This window comes from Rana temporaria, chromosome 3, assembly GCF_905171775.1.
Source record: "Rana temporaria chromosome 3, aRanTem1.1, whole genome shotgun sequence".
NCBI lineage: Eukaryota > Metazoa > Chordata > Amphibia > Anura > Ranidae > Rana > Rana temporaria.
Genome location: NC_053491.1, coordinates 394,431,111 through 394,455,016, shown reverse-complemented (window position 1 = coordinate 394,455,016; position 23,906 = coordinate 394,431,111). Strand labels below are relative to the sequence as shown.

Sequence of the window (23,906 nt, the reverse complement as noted above, 5' to 3'; positions counted from 1 at the left end):
AGAACCGGTTAGCTCACCTAATCCCAAGGATGTGGAGGCAAGCTAAACCATGACTAACACCTAAGACACTGGCGGAAAAACTGAGGTACTCCTCCTATGGGAGGGGGTTATATAGGGAGGGGCATTTCCTGTTTGAGATTGCCAGTGTCTACACCTGAAGGTACTCCATATAACCCATATAGTAATGAATGCCGCTCTGTGTCCCGTGATGTACGATAAAGAAAAACAACAACCTGTAAGGCAAAGGCATAATGAGCTAGTATGCAATGCATACTAGCTCATTATGAAATACTTACCTTAGAACGAAGCGCCCTCACCGCCTCTCAGGCACCGAGTGAGGGAGCCGACATGTTGCCTCTGAGCAGGAGTCCCCCGTTCCAGCAAGGAGCTCTGATTTTCCAACAGCATTCGCCGGACCTTTAGAGCGCATGCGCCAACCATACATGTTTAGGAGATATAAGCCAATAATCAATAAGGTCACTTATTTCATGCCTCTTGTGTCTCTTTGTAGCAGCTGGATAGAGTGTTGAAATATTTGTGTGTTCAATCTCCTGTCTAAATGGAAGAAACAAAGCAGGTTTGCCAGTAGGGAGGGGGATTGAGAAGCGGGTGGCAAGGGTCAGAAAACCTGTTTTGACAAGCGGCTCCCTCAGGGGTGGTGCTGCATACTGTACAATTATTTTAAACTGAAAATTGTACAATTACATACTGTAAACTGAAAGTTCAATTGGGCTTTAAAGAGTTTTCCAGCATAAACCTGACCTCTCCGATTAGTAACAGTCTTGCACAACCAACATTCACGTTTTCTTCAACAGCATTTAATATTTATTTTATTACACATGGGGCCCATGAGCAGGCATAACGGCCTACGGAAAGCATAATGGTCCTCTAGAAATGCATTTTATTCTGCCAAGTACAATTGTTTTTGCTATGCCAAAGTCAATCAAAATAAAAACAAACGTTAACATGGAGAAAGCTGTGAAACAGGCATTTTTAGAGAGAAAAAAAAAAAAGCTAGGTCTCCAGCATCCCCAGAAAGTACACAACACAGAGCTTTGGAGGGGCATGCTGGTGATCTAGAAAGACTCAGTCGTTCCCACCAGCCAGGATGCAGTTAATTAGCAGAGTTAACTGATAATGAGAGAAAGTAGTGTTAGTGTCCGGTGCTGGAAAAAGAAGGGGGAAAAAAACGCTTGTTAATGAGTAGACAACTGGACGGAATGCAGGTGTCATGCGCTGTGTTCCGTTCAGGCTTCACACACCCCATAGTGACAAACCAGTGCAAAGAAAGGAAGCTAAAGGAAATGAAACAGGAAATGTGGGGTCACCAACTTTTTAGTTTTACTGTCCTCCTTCTCAATGATACTGTTCGTCTCCTCCTCTTCTTCAAATGGATTGCTACTCGACTGTGTAGACTGTACTGACTGCACGCTAAGATAGCTGACCGGGAAGAAGAGAGCAGGCACATCAAACTCAAACCAAAGATATTGAACCAAGAAACTTATAAGAACACAACCAAAATTTTTATTTAAAGTGTATGTCTGGGCAAAAGAAAAAACAAGTCATATTACATGCCTTCAATACATACTCCATCCTTTTAAATCCAGTTTCCATTTTATTGGTTTAAAAAAGTTCTAAAAAGTACAGAAAAACCTGTTAATCTACCAGAAATTCAGTAAGCTTCTAACTTCCTATCTGGGCTAACACAGTGTCTCTGAGGTACTATAATCGCAAGATGTCAGCACTGCCCAGTTTTCTTCTGTTGAACTATGGAACACCATTCATAACATGAGGGGTAGGTGTTCAGTTGTCCAACAAGGAAGAACTGATTAGGGTTGACAACACTGCTTGGTATTTCAATAATGCACTGGCAGAGAGGTCCGCTCGCAACCAGAAGTTGGGAACCTCCTGGATTTTTGGCAGGATCAATAGGTATTTCTCTGTACTTGCAGCATTATTTGAGACACAACATATAATAATGTGTATTTATTACAGAGACACATTGAATGCATTTCTTTATTTTTCCCCAGACATACACCTTAAGAAGTGTACCAGATCCTGAAGTTGAGATGCTTTTCTCTGTATTTTTTTATTTGAGGTGATAAAATATGCTGGTTGGTACTGTGGCCTTGCAGTGCTCATGTACTGGGTTCAAATCTCAGCAAGGACATTGCCAGCATGTATTGTCGATGTACCCCTTGTGTCTTTTATGCACTTCTTGCAGGAGTTCTGGTGTCTATTCACAATTCCAAAATGTACTGGCAGATTATTTTGCTAGCACCCCAACCAGCTGCATGAAGTGCGGACAGATTGTGCCCTGTTCTGGGGTACGGATAGAAGTGAATGGTTCCATAAATATGGGCTAAATATGAGAAAGCAGAGCTCCTCAAAGAGCAGGTGTGACAATAATGCATACAAGTTCTTCTCTCCGCCTGGTATGCCACTAGCTATAGAGTAGCTTTTATAGAATCTAAACTGCAGAGTTAGGTCTACATTAAAATATTATCCAGGCTAGGGATAGTAAAGTCATCAAATACATGACAAAGCTGGAACAAGCAGGTGCTGCAGTACCGAGTCAAGTGTCCTTGAGCAGTGATAGCCTGCAGTGGGCACTGAAATCAGCAGAATCTTGAAAGCTCAGCAAATGTCAGCACCTGCAATGCATAACTGCTGTTAGTTACGTGATCCAAAACTAGCGCATGCAGCACCCCTTTTATTACAGCTCTTATTGGACAATTATTATTCTGCCCTCCCTTTTCCCTAATGTCCTAGTTAACAGAGAGACACGGTCACTGCCTATTAAAGGCAAAGTGACAATGTCTGCACATGGTCCAAAGGCATGTATACTCTCCTAGCCAAGCACCCTTCCCACACAGCTAGAGCCCTTAGTAATGAAGTGGTGTTTCCAGGTATGGGGGAGCACATAATGTCCCCTATGCGACAGTGCTTGGCCCTAAAGAGCCAGGCCCAAACACTATCACATAGTTGGTGCAAAGACATCATCCCCCTATTTAAAAAGCAGAACTGCAGGCAAACAGATTTTCAAACATTCGAGTGTGTATGGGTAGACAGGGAAAGGGGCCATCTGCAGAAGGTGTCACTGCAGTAAAGTGACTTCAGAAATCATAACAAGAGCACCCACCCACCCTTTTCTGTAGTGTTGACACAGCACCTTAGTAAAACTGTGAAAGTATTTAAAGCACTTGTTAATTCGTTTTGTATCTAGTAGGGAGGGGTTAGAACCTCAGTCTTGTTTTTATTTTTGTTTAGTTCCACACTAGAGAGAGAATCACCCTCTCAAAATGGCCTACTGACCACTGCAATTTGGACTAAAATAAAAAATGTGTGGTCCCCAGACGGGGAATAGAGGTAAAATTCAACAGCTATAAGGATTCACCTCACTTCTGGACAGATTTCATTTAACTTCCAGTTGCATATCCCAAATGGGGCACAGTGGGCAAAAAAAAAAAAAAAGAAAGAATGTTAAGGGGTTAAGGCTACATATTGATAACGCTCACAAGGGACAGCTTTCTAAACCGCCTTTCCTTCCCACAGCAGTCATTAAGGATCAGGGAAGGGGAGCGCAGCGTTTACTATCAGTTTGCAAAAAATAAACCTTATTTGGCATGAAATGTGCAGAGATTGGCATCTCCACTATGAGCACTCTTGACTGAAGCATTGCTTCTCTATTGCCGCTTTCACTCTAATAAGGGGGGGGGGGGGGGTTCACTAAAACTGGAGCTTGCAAAATCTGGTGCAGCTCTGCAAGAAACCAATCAGCCTCCAGGTTTTAATGTTAAAGCTTAATTAAGCAATCTGAAGTTAGAAGTGGATTGGCTACCATGCACAGCTGCACCAGATCCAAAGAGTTCTAGTGTTGGTAAATCTCCCCCAAAGTATTTTTTTCACTTCAGGCTGAAGCAGGACCCCAGGATTGAGACTCCTAATAAATGCCTTTCCCACATCTTTGTTTATGATCTTGATCAGAGACCTGCATCACTGATCATACCGCTGCATCTAAATAGAACGACAAACTGCAGTACCTACTGCTAGCTAACTGCACTGCTAACTATCCTCATACACATAAATTTAAAAAAATGGATGCATCTCCTGATTCCAAGTGATATGATTAACACTAACATTTAAATGGCTTTAGGTAAAAAGTTCAAATGGTTAAAATAGGCAGACTTACAACTGATAACCACGCCAGCCTGTGATAAAGAGTTCCCTTATTAGACAAAATGGATGTCACACGTCTTTACCTGCTGTGTTTAGTCTGGACAGACGGCTCCCCAGCTTGGCTGATTCCAGTTAGGGTCACCCCTTCTCCCGGCTTCTTCTTTTCTCTTCTACTCAGAGTGCGGTTTAAGTCAGCAGACCACTCCTACGAGAGGTTACAAAAATCCTAGTAAGGTGGAACTGTGCAATATCAACATTTAACCACAAGGTGGCACCAGAGGATAAACAAGGAAAGCAAAACAATGGGAGAAGTAAGCCATTTTTTTTAAACATACCACATTATATACAATAAAAACATGCAACATTAAGCAAATACAGAGGAGTATGAAACAGAGATAGCTTTAAGGGGATGTATAGAAAAAATAAATAAAAAAAACACAGAAGGCATGGTAAACATCACTTAAAATGAGGAAACTGCAATAGTGCATCATGAGGTTGCCATGGCAACAAGGAGTGAAACCCATTATGCTTTTTTTGTGCTTTTATTAATAAACCAGCATGAAGCAGCACTCCAACCTGACAATATAAAAACCCAGCGATCAGAAGAAAAAAAAATGGTATATTTTCAGTTTACGGTCTAAATAAATACCAACCTACTTGTTCTCTTCATTCCTCTCAAGACCTCCTGCTCTCTGGCTCCCTCGTCACCTCCTCCCATACTCGCCTCCAGTACTTTTCCAGAGCCTCTCAAATCCTATAGAACTCCTTGCCCCAATCTGATTATCTCCTACTCTATTAGCTACCCCATGTTGTAAAGTGCTGTGCAAAATGTTGGCGCTATATATATATCCAGTATAATAATAAATAAATACGTAAAGCTCAAATAAAAGTCATCTAAATACATTCCAGGTGAATACAACCAGACAGAGTTGCAAAGTCTAACAATTTTTCTTTTAAAATCAGCCACAGTCCGAGTAGAAAAGTCTGCCCCTTGCCAGCATGTCATAAAGAAGGATCCTTGCACTGTATGGGGAAGCAGTAGGCTCTTTGCAGAGAACTAAATCCGTTCCCTTGCTGAATCACAGCTATTCAGTGGGGATAATGAGCTTTGACGATTGAAGAGCTATAGGACCAATGTTTTGGGCCTCCGTAGAGAACACTTCTCCCACACAGACACAATGGTCCTTCTCAGCAGCTGCTGGCAGATGACAGACTTCTCCACCCAGGCTATGGCTGTTTTAGAGGGGAAAAAAGCAAACTGTAAAACAACACCTTTTGTTTTGCTGCACCTGGGATGTACACAGCATATTTAAACAGAAAATTCAGTTTGGCTTTAAATGTGGTCCCCCACTCCATGCCCCTCCTATACTAAAGCAAGGGAGAAGGTTGCCTCTGCCAGCCTAATGCTAACCCCACTCCTTTTTAAAGTAGCACCCAGCAGTTTTGGAAAATCTCAGTGTTGCACTGGGCTTCAATCAAGTAGCTGCAGGTGTTTAACCCTTTCACGCCGAGCGTACGCATATATGCGTCCTCGGCTTTCAGGGGTTGTACCGGGATGATGCCTGCAGCCGCAGGCATCATCCCGGTACCGTTGTTTAGAGCGGGCGATCGGCTTTCCAAACATAACAACCGATGCGGCTAAAAGCCGCTCGGTTGTTATGCCGGAGGAGCGGGAGGGGACATCCCCCCCCTCCCGCCGCCTCTCGCCGCTCTGACCGGGCCTCCCGTCCCACCGGGAGACCCGATCCACGATCCGGCGCCTCCAGCGTCTCGGCGCGCTCTGAAACAAAGCCGTAAACGGCTTTGATTCAGTGTGCGCATTGAAACCACGGAAGCGGCGTCATGACGTCACTTCCGGGTTTCTCGGCTGCCAATGGCGCCGGATTTAAAAAAGTACACAGTATTCAGAATCGCCGTTTTCGGCGATCTGAATACTTTGAAGTGCAAAGGAGGGCTCGGAGGTCTTTTAGACCCCGATCCCTCCATAAAGAGTACCTGTCACGACCTATTGCTGTCACAAGGGATGTTTACATTCCTTGTGACAGCAATAAAAGTGATCAAAATGTAAAAAAAAAAAAAAAAAAAATGTAATATTAGAAAAAATAAATAAATAAATAAGAAAACAAAAAAAAAATTTTTTTAAAGCGCCCCCCTCCCCGCGAGCTTGCGCAGCAAAGAAAGCGCATACGGAAGTCGCGCCCGCATATGAAAACGGTGTTCAAATAACACATGTGAGGTATCGCCGCGATCGTAAGAGCGAGAGCAATAATTATAGCACTAGGCCTACTCTGTAACTCTAACCTGGTAACCGTAAAAAAAGTTTAAAGCGTCGCCTATGGAGATTTTTAGTTACCGTAGTTTGTCGCCATTCCACGAGTGCGTGCAATTATAAAGCGTGTCATGCTTGGTATCTATTTACTCGGCATAACATCATCTTTCACATTATGCAAAAAAATTGGGCTAATTTTACTTTTTCATTTTTTTAAAATTCATGAAAGTAAATTTTTCCCAAAAAGTTGTGTTTAAAACACCGCCGCACAAATACCGTATGACATAAAATATTGCAACAATCGCCATTTTATTCTCTAGATTCTCTGCTAAAAATATATATATAATGTTTGGGGGTTGTAAGTAATTTTCTAGCCAAAAATATGGATTTTAACTTGTAAACACCAAATGTCATACATAGGCATAGGCATGAAAGGGTTAAAAATCAAACAGAAAAAATGCTAAGGGTGAACCAGCAGAGCTGCATTTGTTCAGAGTGACCACTGTGGGTGTGAATTAGGCTAGAGCTAGGAATCTGTAGCTGTTAAACCCCAAGACCCAGGTGTCAAAAACAACTGATCATTGGCCTTTTATAGCAAGGCAACTAAACATTGAAACTTTTATCATGTACGCTTTACTTACTTCATCCTTTTGTAAAGCAAAAGCAAGAAACACAGGAGGAGAATTATTAGCAACAAAAAAAGGGAAGAATCAAAAACATTCATTTATTCATTCAACTTTCATTATTATTCATACAGCTTTTTTTTCTTATTTTGCAGGTCTATGAAGCAAAAGGTTAAGTGATTTAGTAGGAAGGGTCTGTTACAGTGATTACTCACTGCACTTGTGATCATCTATGACAACGCCACAGCTAGACTGTGATCTGTCATCACAGAGTAGGGCGGCAACTGTGTCCTGTCCAGTTCTCTGCATTGCTGGGGGATCAGAGTAACGTCAGAGCTGGATTGTGTGAAGGCTCAGCACACTGCTAGAAAATTCTGGGCTTTGTTGGATTATACACAGGCCTGTTCTAGAAGGGCTGCTAACAGAGGATGTACAATAGATGCCCCCACTCTACTGAAATGTTTTATGGCACACAATAAGGCATCAATGCTAGGCAGACAGATGGCAAACATTTAGTACTGTGGCCTTAAAGCTTGAAAGCCTTTAGTCTATTTGATTTGGTGGGGGTATTAAAGGGTCAAGCCCCCAAAACTGATATTTTAGTGTTTGGTAGAAAATGAAGAGATATCCCATCCTGACTGTTTCTCCTGTCTCTTGGGGATTCTGTAAGGTGTGCCAATTTCTAAGGTCTAAACACTTGCCATGCCTATTATAAAGGGCTTCTACTCAATTGAATGTAATAGAAGGAGCTGTAACACACAGAATTCCCAGGTGGACAGGAACAGAGTTCAGAATAATGTTAGAAAGACTGTGCTGTAGTACCCAAGTCAGATAAGCAACCCATCAGGCTCCACTCTAACATAACATTTCACCTTATGGTTGGATTAGTGCTTTAAAGCTGAACTCTGGGAATTACACAAAAACACCCTTGCAGTACCGCCCGCCTGCCAATCCAAGCAGGCTTTGTATTCATTAATAGAATACATCGCTTGCCGTGATTGGCTCCAGCAAGAAGGAAGAAGAATATGGCTCCAGAAGGAAGAAATATGAAGCGTCGGAAGCCTCGGAAGGGGGGGGTCGTCTTATACGGTGAGTACAGGCAAAAAAAATCGTAAAAAAATGTAAAATTAGGGGGTCGTCTTCTACGCCCGGTCGCCTTATACACCGGCAAATACGGTACATCTAGCACAGAGACCATAGTGCAACATAGGTCTAAGTGATGGGTAGTTGCAGAGACCGATGCGTTTCGAAAAAGTGCATATAAAATCTTCATCAGGGACAATAACCACTTCTGAAAATGCAGAATACAATATCAATGCATGAGATACAAAATACATTGGACCATTGACATTAAAGAGGAGTTCCACCTAAAAATGGAACTTCCTCTTAACCCACTCCTCGCCCCCTTACATGCCACAATTGGCATGTCATTTTTTTTGGGGGGGGGAGTGGGGGCTTCAGGAGAAGGGGACTTCCTGTCCCACTTCCTCCTTCTGCCGAGGGGCTGGAAAGGCGATTAGCTTAATCGCCTCTTCACAGCCCCTCCCTGTAGGCGAGCGCCTGTCCAATCTGATGGCGCCGCTCGTGCATGCGCACTGCCGCTCGCGCATGCACAGTGGGTGCCCGGCCGTGAAGCCGAAAGCTGTCACTGCCGGGTGCCCACACTAAGAATGAAGACGCCGGCCGGCGAGGGGGGGCGAGGAGCGGAGCCCCGGCCGGCGCGTCGCTGGAGCCGTGGAGCAGGTAAGTGTCAGTTTGTTAAAAGCCAGCAGCTACACTTTTTGTAGCTGCTGACTTTTAATAAACTTAAAAAAAAGGTGGAAAACCCCTTTAAGAACATTAAACTTTGGCATATAATCAATGCCTATTAGAAAAAACACGATTAAGTTATATGTCAATATGTTAATTTGGAAAAGACAGCTCCTCCATATGTATATCCATGCATCAAATATCGCATTGCCTTTGTAATGTTTAGAGTATTGCTGTTTTTATGATCTTTTTGTAATAAATATATTTTTTTATATAATTAAAAAAAAAACTATTGTCCAAATTGCTTTTTAAATCCCACATTTGAGGTTATACATTTTCCATTTAATCAGGGATGATGGCAATTTACATGCCACTCTACATGAATCGAATTAATTTCTGAAACCTGGAATAACTATTTAACGAGAACCTGTATAAGCCACTATATATTTTTTATCACATACTGTAGGGGGATATTAGTACTCTGTTATAGCAATAAAGTTAGGTGTGTGGGGGTAGGGGTAGTGTAAGAAATTAGAGGTTCACCCAAATTAGAGGTACACACCAAAAAAAAAAAAAAATTGCACTTTATAAACCACTGCGCTCCAAAAAAAAAGTGCATTTTACCATATATGCAGGAAATGCAAAACTGCCCAATGGCGGTGAAAAGGTTAAAACTAGTTCTCACCTCAAACTGTGGCCAGTTCATTGTCATCCCTGGACCATTATTGTTCTTGAACCATTTGAGGTCCTCTGGAACGTCAGCTGACTTGATTGCATACTCTAGATCTCGGTATATGCTGGAATAGCTGATGAGAAGAACACAAGTCTGTAAGACTTCCTTAAATCTACACCATTCTAGAGTTGTAAAACGTGCAAGCCCTCTCTGGCATTCCACCTACCCAGTACACTCATTTCTGAAGACAGAAGAGTGACAAATTCTAAAATAGTGACAAATAAAAACATTTTTTTCCTTGTCAAAATATTTTAGTGAATAGTACAGAAGTAGTGTACAAATTGCATAAAGTAAATACAATATCATACAGTCAGGGGTGAGAAGCTCAATGTTAATTAATTGAAAATGTAATAACTATTAAATAATATTGAAACAAGATCGATTAAAACTTTAGAAGGTATTTACAGTTCTTCAAAAGGTGTCAAGCCTAGAGGTATTGTATTTGCGTTCTTGAGCAATTCAGATTTTTTTTATTTTTAGTAATGCTTACAACCCCTCATCATCTTCACCATTGTCTCTGTGCAGATTTTCCCCTTACTTTTTGCATAGTTGACACCGTGACAAAACATTTTTCTATAGGCGCTTTGGATAGTTGTAAAAAACATGACATCATTCTAGCACCATAAAGGGCTAATTACCCAGGCAGAGACAGACTTTAAAAGAAATTGCACTCCTGGTTCCAGCAACAGAGAAATACAGTATGTCTTTACACATTTGATCAATGGTAATTTAGATGAGCCAAAGTCCAGCAACACCAATATTATTGCCCCTTTTCTGCTGCTTTGGAGATTTTCACCCAGACCTTTTTGCTATAGGCCTTGCTTACAAACAGCCACATCAGGCCACTATCTGACACTAAGGAAGCTGAGGTTTCTGCAGTGATGAGCTGTTCAAGCTGTGACCAAGCCTGCTAAAAAATTACCACATTTCATGATGTAACCGGAGGTGTGAGTGCAGGAACCTCTGTAAGAGAGGCCAGAATAGACAGAAATCTGATTTACACTCCCACACTAGGAGCAGGTAAGAAAAGGGTGTTTTCTGAAATGGGGAACTGGGCATTTGCATAAAAAGTCTACAAAACTACATTTTGTTATGTGCAAAGAACTTTTTTTAATTTTGACTTTTGGCTCACCCTTCCAGGTTGGACAGGTCGAGGTGCTTTTCAACATCCAGCAGTAAGTCCCGGAAGAAACGCAGTCTCTTGTCCTCAAACTGCTGACACTGTTCAAACACTTGCTCCATATTCTCCATGTACTGTGGGGTGGAGCCATCCAGGTCCTTCAAAGTTTTCTCATATTTCTCTTTGGTCTGTGACATGAAAAAAAAAAAAGGTGAAAATACTCAGTTCTGATCTGACATTAAAAAACAAAACAACTCTATCTCAAACTATGAACTGTTAACCAAAGCAAAAAAAAATTAACTGTCCATTAAACAGATAAAAATAAAAAATCAGCCTTTGCTGTAAAATTAATCTTCAATGACACCGCAGTATGTTTTGATCTTCCACTAGATGCCCTCAGTCTGATGGATGACAAAATTCAAACGACTTCCTCTAGCCCAGTACACCCTAGCCTGTGATTGGACAGTAAAAAGCAGCGTAATGAGTTCATCTCTCGATCACACCTTCTCCTCCTATCAGCATGATTCTTGCCAGCACTGATTGGGTTCTTGTACTGCTTCAGCCTCTCGCTCTTTAGCCCTGCTGTACACATACTGCAAGTGGCTGATACCAAGTCAAATTCAGGTACTTACTTTGCTTTATAAGAAACAATTTAATGATTACAGAGCTGCAATAATTTGTGTCTTTATAGCTGCGTATTTTTCAGCTTTAAATATCATCCAACTTGTGATCCTTTGAGGCACAGATGAAGCAGGGAGAGAACAGTAGTACAGCTCTCCTTGCCCGATTGTGAGCTCAAGCTCTTTGTAGGGGGAAATACAAGGCACTGCTTGGCCTACTAGATGATTGTATCATTTTATTGAAGGGATATTTCCAATAGGCCATGCCTTCAGCTCTACGCCAAAGCTCTGCAGAGCTTCAGTTCTAATCACATTACAATAACTTTAACAACAGTACCTGTAATTTCAATTTACATTCAGTCAGGGTGGACCCTGCACTACACTGCTGTTGATAAACCTAAAGAAGATTATACAATTACATTGTTAGGTGTGTGGCCAGCTTAAAGGATATGAAAATGGTTATATAGTGCAGCTCATCAGTCTTAAGTCGTGGTAACGGCATTAGTTTTATTTTGTAGTCTAAATTTATTTTCGACAAGAAAATCTCAGTTTATCCTGCCAGAAACGCAGAGTTCTTCTCTTTTTCTGTGAATTGTAATCACAAACCAAGAGTCCAAGCTTTTTTTTGGGGGAGTTTAAAATTATATATGCCCCCTCATACACCCTCACTTGTAGTGCACATAAAGGGGTAGATTCAGAAAGATGCGCGCATCTTTCTGTGGGCGTAACGTATCTCCGATACAATACGCCGCTGTAACTTTGGGCGCAAGTTCTGTATACAGAAAGAACTTGCGCCCTTAGTTATGGCGGCGTAAGCCCGACTAATTCAAATGGGGATGTTGGGGGCGCGTTTTATTTAAATTTTACTTGACCCCGCGTTTTTCAAGTTTTTTTTGAATGGCGCATACGCCGTCCGTAAAATATCCCAGTGTGCATTGCTCCAAATTACGCCGCAAGGACGTATTGGATTCGACGTGAACGTAAATGACGTACAGCCATATTCGCAAACGACGTAAACATTTTAAAACTCGGCGCGGGAACGACGGCCATACTTAACATTAGCTACGCCTCATATAGCAGGGGTAACTATACGCCGAAAAAAGCCTAACGTAAACGACGTAAAAAATGCGCCGGCCGGACGTACGTTTCTGAATCGGCGTATCTAGCTCATTTGCATATTCCTCGCGTAAATCTATGGAAGTGCCACCTAGCGGCCAGCGTAAATATGCAGCCTAAGATACGACGGTGTAAAACACTTACGCCGGTCGGATCTTAGGGAAACCTATGCGTAACTGATTCTATGAATCAGGCGCATAGATACGACCAGTCGGACTCAGAGATACGACGGCGTATCTGGAGATACGCCGTCGTATCTTCTATCTGAATCTACCCCAAAGAGTGTAAGATGTGTTTTTTGTTCAAATTAAGAGTGTAGCCCGACAACCAAATCTCTACAGAAACAGTGGAGTGAGCGAGTGTTGTCATCCTAGGACAGGAAGGGTGTTATTTGTAGGATCACCAAAACAGAAAGAAAAATGGATTAAGGAAAAAAAAAACACAACAATACTGCCACTACCATCTTAGGACTGGTAAGCTACAATATAGAACATTTTTGTTTTTAGCTTTAGATACCACTTTAAAAAAGGTGGCCACACAGTTCAGAAAACCACCAACAAAAAGAGGGGGGAAAAAAACAGCAATAGTTAGTTGTAGAGCTGAACGAGTAATTGTTAAACAAAAAAATCGTGATCTTTATTCAACCCCGCTCACGATCTTAATCCAGCATTTCCATGATTTAGTGCAGAGCCGCTCTCTGCTCACAGCGGACAGCTGGCAAAAAAATAAAAATAAAAGCAGCCTGCGAAGTTTATCACAACATTGCTCAGCGCTGAGATAAAAAGAAACAATGTATCATTTGGTTCTTTTAGATCAAAGGGATGAACTTCAGTCTGTAAATGAAGGCAGTTTAACCACTTAGGCCCCTTTCACATAGAGTGGATCCACTGGACAGACTCTGCCAGCTCAGCGGGGTATCGCTCCGTCGATCCCTGCTGAGCAGGCAGTTGAAAGGTCCGTCTCTGCTCACTGTGCAGGGATGGACCCCCGCTGTCCTCTATGGCGAGATTGAATGAAAACAGACAGCCTGTCTATTTTCATCCGATCGATGGATGGCGAACGCATCGCCATCCATCTGTTTTGAGGGGATCTTGTCGGATCGGATGGCAGGCGGGTGTCAGCAGACACATCTACGCCTGCCCATAGAAGTCAATGGGTGGCCCGCTCAGATCTGACTGAAAAATTGACAGGCGGATCCGAGCGGCCGGTGGTGTAAAAGGGACCTTTTTTTTCCCCTGAAATTTGTTGCTTACAAGTTAAAGCGGCGTTCCACCCACTTTTACATCTCCACATCATCTGCTGCAGAACACACCATACTCACTGCAATGGGCATTTTTTTTGTGCTTACCTTGTTTTAAAGGCATTCTTTAGCTCTTCCTGTCTCTCCTCTCTGCGGCAATGTATGCAATTTCCTGCTGCGCACAAGCTTCTGGGTGATGTGTCATGATTCCCAGGAGTCAGTGGGCTTAAAGGATACTCAGCATTGCAAGGTTGATGGCAACCAGAGATGCTTCCTGCACTGCGATGTGTGTTTAATGCACATGCGCAAGATCGGGAGGTGCATGCTGGGTAGCCAGCAGCACCTTATCCCGGAAAAGGATCACGTGCCCACAAGCAAGATGGAAGCGCGCAACACTTGGAAAACAAAGGTACGTTTTATAATAAAAAAAAATAAGAAATATAGCGGCGGTATTACCAACATTAGCGATTGCAACATGAAATTAAGATCAAAACAGATGGCTTTGAAAAAAAAATTAAAATTTTTTATAAGTCGGTGGACTTTAACATCAGTATTTTTTGCTAGAAAATGACTTAGAACCCCCCCCACACACAAAAATATATATATATATAACATAAATCCAAGAGAATAAAATGGCGGTCGTTGAAATATTTTATATATTACACTTCAGTGAATAAAAAAATAAATGAACAAACACGTCTCTGCTGCTGCTGTCTGGGCTTTATAGTTCATCTCACTGAATATCTGGACTTTTATTATTTATGTGATTACATTTTTTGCGTTGTTCTTCTTTTTATCTTTGATTTACTTTTAGGTGTTTGCGATTACCTTATAAGTGTTCAGCTGGCAAACAACTGTTCTTATCAAAGTGGTGCATTTGCACTGTTAAACAGTAAGCCCAGGTTCACGTTGATGCGATTTGGCATGCAATATGATATGTCAAATTGGCGGCTATTGCTGGCATTAGCGCCGACCGAATCTGTGCGACGCCAACTTAGCGGCACCACACCGATTCCCAAAAGTAGTTTCTGTACTACTTTTGGTAACTTCGGGTGTTATTTCAATAGACACCTGTGCAGAAACTCGCACAGATGTCTCTAAAATCGCCCCTGAAGTTGGACTGAAATGCAGGTACTCGCATGATTTCAATCCCGCAGCAGTGTGAACCAGGGACGTGCGGTGAGGTCAGTGGCTGGTGAGGCACTGGCTAGTATCAGAGCCAGATACACACAGGTTACATACATCGAACATTTGAGATAACAATAATTCTAGCACTAAACCTCCTCCGTAATGCTAAACATGTAACCTGTAAAAAAATTAAATTAAATGGAAATTTTTAAGTACGGAAGTTTGGCGCCACTCTACAAGTGTGCGCAATTTTAAAGCGTGACATGTTAGGTATCTATTTACTCGTTGTAACATCTTTCATAGTATACAAAAAAACGGGCTAACTTTAGTGTTTATTTTTTTATTTTATTTAATGAAACAATGAAAAAAATAAATGTAAAGCGCCCCCATCCCTCCGTGCTCGTGCACATAAGTAAGTTGCGCACGCATATGTAAACTGTATTGGCACCACACATGTGAGGTATTGCCGCAAAAGTTGGAGCAATAATTCTACCGCTAGACGACCTCTGCAACTCTAAACAGGGAACCTGTAAAGGCATTTAAAATGCAGCCTAAGGAGATTTTTAAGTACCGTAGTGTGTCGTCGTTCCACGAGCGTGTGCAATTTTAAAGCATTACATGTTCGGTATGAATTAGCTCAGCGTAACATCATCTTTCATATTATACAAAAAAATTGGGGTACATATTTTTTTATTGACATTTTTATAAAATTTATGTGTTTTCCACAAATAAAACTGCATTTGAAAAACCACTGCGCAAATAACATGCAACATAAAAAAACGATCTGCATTTTATTCCCTAGGGTCTTGGCTAAAAAAAAAAAGAAGAATGTTTGGGGGGGTTGCAAGTACCGTAATTTTCTAGAAAAAATACTGGTTTAAACTTGTAAATAAAGTGCCAGAAAAAGCTTGGTCTTCAAGCAGTTAAGAATCCCCATCCCTGCATGGTTATGGCATACATAAATTACACCACAATGGAAAGCAAGTTTGTACAGTGTGCACATTACACTGTGTGTTTGCTCTGCAGGGCGTTACATCAGTACAGTACGCCACTAGATTTGAATACAACTGGAAGAATTCCTGAACAAACACAAGCAGAGGAAGATTAGCTGGCATATCCGTTACCTTCTGAGAGTCCTGCTTACTCTTCTCCACTTTGTCCTGGAGTTTCTTTAGCTGCTCTGGGTTGAGGGCTGGGTCGGCTTTGCTGTTGGTCTCCCGAGAGATGGCCAGTTTCTCCTCCTTGCAGGCTGCATGGTATGCCTTTTTGGCCCCTTCCACCTGCACAGATTGGAAAACCAAATGTATGATTTTTGACATTCTTCAGTTTAAAGGCATGATCTACAGCTAACAATCAATAATCGGCTTCACTTCTACATGACTGCTGGAGTTCTCAAAGCTACAATGGCCACCCAATGTACACAATTTAGTGCCAATCTTTTTTTTTCCTAATGTGAACCTGTGGCCAGACTTTGGATAGTCAAGTACAGTATCTACAGATACTTGAGGGCTGTAAAATTTGGTTTAACAAAAAAAAATCCCTCATTGATCCCTGTAGCTGTAGTCACTGAGGATAAATTACTCTTCAAAGCTCCCAGCAGAGTAACTGAAGCCCCAGCTCATATCCCCCTGCTCTTTCACAGTAGTGGCTTTCCAGCTTTCTAATGTAAACAGCAGGTGCTCTAAGCTGCTGACAAACTTACTATGGCCAGTTCCATAAAGCTGTGGCTGATTGAATTTCCATCTGTTAGCACCTGCATAGTTCTGGGTACAATGCCACTTGACAGAACCAGCAACATGGCACTAAAGCCTGTAAGGGTGGCATCTAAACCTTCACTGTAAGGGGGGCATTCTTCTGACTACCAAATTAGGGGCATTTTCCCACTAACCCCCAATTGGTTGGCTTTAGAAGGGGTTCCCTGAAATTTAGAGGTAATGTTAAGGTTTTTAACACAAAAATAACACCGCTCAAATACGACATCCAGATAACAGGCAACTGGTAACCTGAGCTGTGAGCAAGGCTTGTGCCGAAACGTGTCTGCTTGTCCTTTTTATACTTGTCCTGATACAATAAAGATCACAGATGTTATATCCAGCAGTGCCGGTGTTCTGCCGAATAAATTCCGGGCGGCGGATAAGGATCCCTTTGTAGTGTGCAGGCGCGGCTGGCTAGTCTCGGAAAATAGCCGAACACTACACGGGGCATGCACAATGATTATGGCATATGTCCTCATGCTCCTAATGCTAGTGTTACTTTGCAGGGGGTGGGGGTGATTTTAATAATAAAGTACACGTCTTAGCAGGGCGGGTTTTTCAATGGCAATGTTGATGGGTGGATTTGCACATTTAACTCAGATGGGCAGGTTTTGCAATATTGATGGGCGGGTTTATGCAACCTATTTAACCAACGAACACAAAAATAGCGTCTCTTTTGTGAGTTAAATGTGCAAATGTGGCCATCAACATAGCCATTGCAAAACCCGCTCAACAACATGCCCTGCTAAGACGTGTACTTTATTGTTTAAATCACTCCTGCCCCTTGCAGAGTCGGGAGCGTGCGGCATTAGCATCGGAAGCGTGCGGCATTAGCATCGGAAGCGTGCGGCATTAGCATCGGAAGCTTGAGGCAAACAGGCGCATGTGCCGTGTAGAGCTGAGTGTCAGCAGTACATGTTCGGCTATTTTGGGAGGTTTGGTAGGCTCAGTTGAGCCATGCCTGCGCAGTATAGGGGGGGTCCAAATCTGCTGGGGGAACATTTTCGGCAGGACACCGGCGCTTCCTTGAGGAAGGCTGCTCTAATGTCAGTTCTGAGGATGAATTGCTCCTCAGTGCATGCAGCTACAAAGGATAGTAAAGACTTGTTTTAAGTCTCATTTACTATGTTAAGAATATGTAAATATGTAAAGTGAAACTGTGACTAAGCCAAGGACATTAAAAGGGAAACCAAACCTGATTAATTGCAGTGACCGTTAGGGTAATTTCCCCACCCTACTTCAATCAATGAAAGGCAGGTCTCTCCTTTTAGCAGATTTCCCTGCTTCAGATATCTCTAGAGGCCATATTCTATATTCCTGTGTAAAATGCACTTGGGGGGGGGGGGCTAGTGACACCAGAATTATGAAGTCATAGGCGCCGTGGTGGATTCTTCATAGAAATAGGAAGCAGGCACTCCTGAGACAGAAATGATCAGGTTCAGCTCAAATCTGTTAATACTGAACTCCAGGAAAGATGTATTGTAGGGCTGCAATTAACGATTATTTTCATAATCGATTAGTTGGCCGATTATTGTTTTGATTAATCGGATAATAGCCTTAAAAAATTTTGATTACAAAACACAAATTGCCATAAAAACACATTACATGCTTTTCTGCAGCTTCTCCATTGAAGTATATTGAACCAAAAATAAAAAAATTGCACCGTTTTGCGTTAAAAAGTCCTTGCCCTTTCCAAATACGCAGCAGCTGAAAATAAATCATGGATGTGAACGTGTCCCATAGGAAAACATGTAAATGAACTGTAGTGTGTTTCTGCAAAAAGCACCAAAAAACAGAGGTGTGAACCCAGGTCTGAGATGTTTAGTAACATAATGGGGCTAAAAAAACAAAAATAAGTACAAAAAGGGCAAATAATCGCTACTGTAAGGGGTTCATTGTTTTACTGTGGGACAGTGAAAGTAATATTTACAGTAGCGATTTGCTTTTTTGTACTATAAAGGGCTAATTTTAATTTTTTTTAACCCCATTATGTTACTGGCCGATTAATCGATTATGAAAATTGTAATCAATTAATTTCATAATCGATTAGTTGTTTCGGCCCTAATGTATTGCATACTTGAATTGTGCCAAGCTGGACTGATATGCTGTACAGTTCATTCCTGGAGTTCAACTTTAAGGCCAGAAATCCCTAGAAAGGGTTAGAGACAACAATACCAGGTGGGAGTTTAGACCCACTTTAACTGTATTTGAATTTAGACAATACTTTTAAAAGCATTTCAAATTCATTCTACTTTCATTTTTCACAAGGACTTATTAAACAGTCTTCATTTACTTAATTGTATTTCATTTATTTCTCCCCGATTTCCCACCTGTGCTTGTTTTTTCCGCAGCAGAAAGCCAAACACATATGAAAAACAAAGGACCGATCCTTATGTCACTCCAGTCTACTAAGGTATATAAACAGAAAGGTCTAACTTTTTGCAAAGAAACTGTGGGAGGCACGAGGCATGTGTGCTCATATAAGGGAGCAGTCAGGCTAACATACTAAACTAGAATATAGTGAAGAATTTTAAAGCTGGATTCCAAGCAAACCGCTAAATACAAACATAAAATACACACTGTATATGGGAGATGCTTTACCTGAGAATTTGTATTTCTGTCCATCCAGTTCTGAGATATATAAAGCTTTGCTACACAGCACAGTTCTGTCTAGCAGGAGACCCGATTTTTCTCTACTGCAGTTAAAGGAGATGGAAATACTACATATAACAAACAGCTCAAATGCACCTCTAGCACTGATTTGTTAGCCTCCTTATCCAATAGACCTAAATATTGCTATATAAAGACCTTATTTTTTATTTTTTTTATCTACAGTCACCTGACAGCTAATCTCCCTTTCTCTCTGGGTGGTGGGTGTGGACTTTCGGAGATTACTGCAGGAAGTTACCTACTACAGGAATTGCAGTATATTAGACGTCAAGCCCCCAGAGAGCTAGGGGAGGGGGAAACAGCAGAACACTGAACTTCTGAGTGAACGGCATTAAAAAGGAGAGGGAGGTCAGCACCAGTCAATTATTGGAGGAGAGGCCTTTGCGCTAATGGCTAGTATGGTCAGAATTTAATAAGAGAGCAGAAGGACTGGCAGGAACACCAGGAATTCCACACAAAGGAAGCAATAAAAAAACAAAACATTTATCATACACGTACATACAGCAGGAACATAGCAGGAATATGAAATGTTGAGTTGACATTAATTACTTGACCTCTGGAAGGTTTTACCCCTTTTTCACAACCAGGCCAGTTTTTGCTGTTCAGCACTGTGCTACTTTAACTGGCAATTTTGCAACACTGTATGTACGCAAATGAAATTTATATAATTTTTTTTTTCACACAAATAGCTTTCTTTTGATCACCGCTGGGTTTTAAATTTTTTACTATATAAAACAAAAAAGGCCAAAATAAATAAAAATACAAAAAATTATATATATTTTTTTCATCTATTTTCTACTTTTGGTTATAAAATCTATCCAATTTCTTCATGAATTTAGGCGAGAATGTATTCTGCTACATGTCTAAAAAAAAAAAATCCCCAAAAGTCGGAGGCATAGAGATCTCTCTATACTGATGTACTGAAGGCCTCTCCCTTTTCTCGAGGCCCCTAAAATGCCAGGACAGTACAAATACCCCACAAATGACCCCTTTTTGGGTAGACAGTCTGAGGTATTAAGTAAGAGGCATAGCAAGTTTTTTGAAGTTGTCATTTTTTTGTCCTAATGTTTTTGGAAAATATAGAAATTAACCACTTAAGGACTGGAAGGGTTTGCCCCCTTAATGGTCAGGCCATTTTTTGCTATACGGCACTGCATCGGTTTTAACTGACAATTGTGCGGTCGTGCAATGTTTTACTCACACAAATGTTATGTCCTTTTTTCCCCACAAATGAAGCTTTCTTTTGGTTGTATTTGATCACCTCTGCAAGTTTTTATTTTTTGCGCTATAAACAAATTTTTTTTGACAATTTTGGAAAAAAATAAAACGATTTTTTTCCCTCAGTTTAGACGAATATGTATTCCGCAACATATTTTTGGATTTTTTTTTTTAAATAAAATAACGAAATAAATCGCAATAAGCATATATCGATTGGGTTGCGCAAAAGTTATAGCATCTACAAACTATGGGAAAGATGCATGGCATTTTTATAATATTATATATTTTACTAGTAATGGCAGCGATATGCGATTTTTAGTGGGACTGCAACATTGCGGCAGACAGATCGGACACTTGACACATTTTTGGGACCATTGACATTTATACAGTGTTCGGAGCTAAAAATAGTCACTGATTACTGTATAAATGTCACTGGCATGGAAGGGGTTAACACTGGGGGGTGATCAAGGGGTTAAGTGCATTTCCTGGGAGGTGTTTCTAACTGTATTGGGGCTGGGCTGACTGGAGGAGGAGAGAGATCACTGTTGCTAATCACTTGGAACAGACGATCTGTCTCTCCTCCCCTGACAGAAAGAGGATCTGTTTGTTTACATTGACAGATCTCCGTTCCACCGGACCCACTGGTTGGCTCCCCAGCTCACGAATGGGTGCGCTTCTGGAGGCGCACGCGCGCCCACAAATTGCTGTGTACGCGCTCAAAATACAAGGGCGGTGATTCACAGGGGAGCCAGCTTGCCGCAGTACAATTGCGACGGGCAGTCGGTAACTAGTTAAATATCAATTTTTTTTCTTCCACAATTTTTTCTTTATATACCGTCACCAGTGCAGTAAATAGTCCTCATGTGACTGATGTGGCGGTGATCAGGGTTTTTTTGTTCACATTCTTTTTTCTATTTTTACATACTTGCATCACAGTAGCTCAGTATCAACAATGTACTACTCGGGGGTGATCAAAGATTTATTTATATTTTTTTTTACACCGATTACTGTTACAGTGATGTGGAGTAATATAAAATAATACAGTACATCATTTTAGATAGATATGTACTTTTAAGTTGTATATCTAGGATAATCTTTTAATCACTGTAACAGCAATGTTTTGGACCAACATGAATGGGTTACATTCATAACAGCGGTGATTGGCCCACATCTATCACATTGTACAGGGTTCTGTGATTAGCTCAGGTACCATGTGATAGCTGTGGGCTAATCACAGCATTACTAAAGGAATCACAGCTATTATGACTGAAATTCATCCATAACAGTTTTGTTGACATGTGATCAAGTGATCACTCTGGCCGCTCAAAGCAGCTGGGTACCGGGAGCCGCAATCCGCTGTGTCTGGTAGATGCCGTGGTTTGAGCTCCGCCTACTTCATTTCTGATGAATTGCAAACACTGACACCCAATCTTCATAACCCCCCCACGCTTTTGCACAGGGAGAGTAAGAAGTTATTAGTCCACAAAACTTTTGGCAGGATCAACAGGTATTTTTGCACTCATTGAACAGAAAACAAAACACGTTCAATAGTATACTTAGACCAAAAGGGAGAAGTTCATTGGAGGGGTTTAAATACATTGTAAAAATTTCTAAGACTGTAATTCCAACTATTTTTTCTACAATGCGAAAATTGTCCCACCCAATACCAGCTCCACAGTGCAGGTGACCTGAGAGAGCCCAACCAGCTGTAGGATTTTTATTCTTACCTCTTTCATTTTCTTTGCCCATGGCTTCTGTGCTTTCCTGAAACCGTCTTCAGCTTCTTTGGTCTCTTTAAAGCCTCCCATGATCTGCTTGTGATAGGCCTCTTTTTGCCAATTTTTCACCTTTTCAAAGTCATCGTTCATCAGAGCGTTTTTCACCTCAAGGTGGAGCTCACTGACTGTTTCTGCCTCCGTCATCACTGCATTCCAAGCCTTCTCCACCGTGCCATACTGAGGGCCTGCAACAGACACCAAGGTGCATGCAGAGTTGACTATAAAGGAATATATATATATATATATATATATATATATATATATATATATATATATATATATATATATATATATATATATATATATATATATATATATATATATATATATATATATATATATATATATATATATATATATATATATATATATTTTAATCAAGAGCAAGTTTATTGAAAGAAAAAGGAAAAACTGTCTCATATACAGACAGTCCAATGACATGTGCAGCAAAAGGAAAAATAGAAAGGCAAAAAACACAAATAAGTTATGCATGACATTCTGACCAGATATACATTCACAAGAATATAACAACTCATGATGATACAAGCAAGAAAAAATAAAATAAGAAAATACTCTAATACTCTGCTGCCGAATGACAGCTAAATGGAGTAAGCATTAAACTGGACTGTATTCCTTGATTACATTAAGTGTCCAATAGTCAACATAAATGTTAATAAATCCAAAACAGAAAAAAAAAAAAGTGTGGGGGGGGGGGGGGGGGGGACAAAACAAAAACAAAAAATAGAACAGCTGTACCCCTAAAGAGTATCCTAACCACCAAACATAGTAGTAGGAGAAGACCGTCCACCACGATACCATATTACATCGCCCATCTTGCCCACTCTCTTTCATGTAACATATCACATTTGTAGGAATCTATCCTTTACCAACTGAAGTGGGCCCAGTCCCGGAGTATCTAACCATGGTTGCCACATCGAGTAAAATTTCTTCAGAACATTATGGTGTTGGTATGCAAGCTTCTCACGTATTAGCAGGCTATTAACCTGATTCACCCATTGTCCGCCCGTCGGTACCCTCAGAGTTATCCAGAGCCTCGTGATTGCTTTGCGGGCAACATATAATAAACGAAGTACAGCAGTATGACCATTCAGTGATAGCGAGGGTATCTCCAAGGCACACAACTGGATCCTGCAGAATCGGAAACTGGAATACTTGTGAGATAGTATTAAGGACATATTGCCAGTATCTGAAGAGTTTTGGGCACGGAATTCATATTTTTGAAGCAAACTTATGCACATGTAGTTGACTAAAACAACCATTTCACTAGCCATTGAGTAAAATCGATGCTTGTACACTTTTTGAAAAAAACTCATTCACTTTTCTCAATGGAACTACAAGATCTATGCAATATTTCTGATGATTGTAGCCATATTCAAAATCTTGCAACAAAAACAAAGTTGCTATAAGCCTCCACCTAACAACTGTATTCTTCATCAGCTCATACCCCACAGTTATTACCTTTTGTATAACTTGACTCTCCCTTTTAGATTGTAAGCTCCAACGAGCAGGACCCATTGATTCCTCTTGTATTGAATTGTATTGTAACTGTACTGTCTGCCCTCATATTGCACAAACTGCTGGCGCTATATAAATCCTGTATTATAATAATAATAATAATGTGTAAATTATTTAGGAAATTAAAACTTGATAATGGAGCAAATGTGGACTTTAATTTTCTACATCCCTAT

General features: G+C 41.0%; 1 protein-coding gene across 7 annotated transcripts in view; it reads right to left on the bottom strand.

The window, feature by feature from the left end:
- PACSIN2 (protein kinase C and casein kinase substrate in neurons 2) overlaps window positions 1-23,906 on the bottom strand; it is a 170,907-nt gene that overhangs the window by 18,143 nt on the left and 128,858 nt on the right. For 4 of the 7 annotated variants that reach the window (XM_040345837.1, XM_040345831.1, XM_040345832.1 and 1 more), the window contains 7 exons: window positions 22,147-22,382; window positions 15,902-16,057; window positions 10,686-10,861; window positions 9,506-9,626; window positions 7,090-7,095; window positions 4,263-4,384; window positions 1,333-1,440 (listed from right to left, as the gene is read on the bottom strand). In XM_040345837.1, coding sequence (XP_040201771.1) covers window positions 1,333-1,440; window positions 4,263-4,384; window positions 7,090-7,095; window positions 9,506-9,626; window positions 10,686-10,861; window positions 15,902-16,057; window positions 22,147-22,382 — 925 coding nt within the window. The remainder of the gene's footprint in view (window positions 1-1,332; window positions 1,441-4,262; window positions 4,385-7,089; window positions 7,096-9,505; window positions 9,627-10,685; window positions 10,862-15,901; window positions 16,058-22,146; window positions 22,383-23,906) is intronic. The other 3 variants (XM_040345835.1, XM_040345834.1, XM_040345836.1) reach the window with 3 other exon arrangements.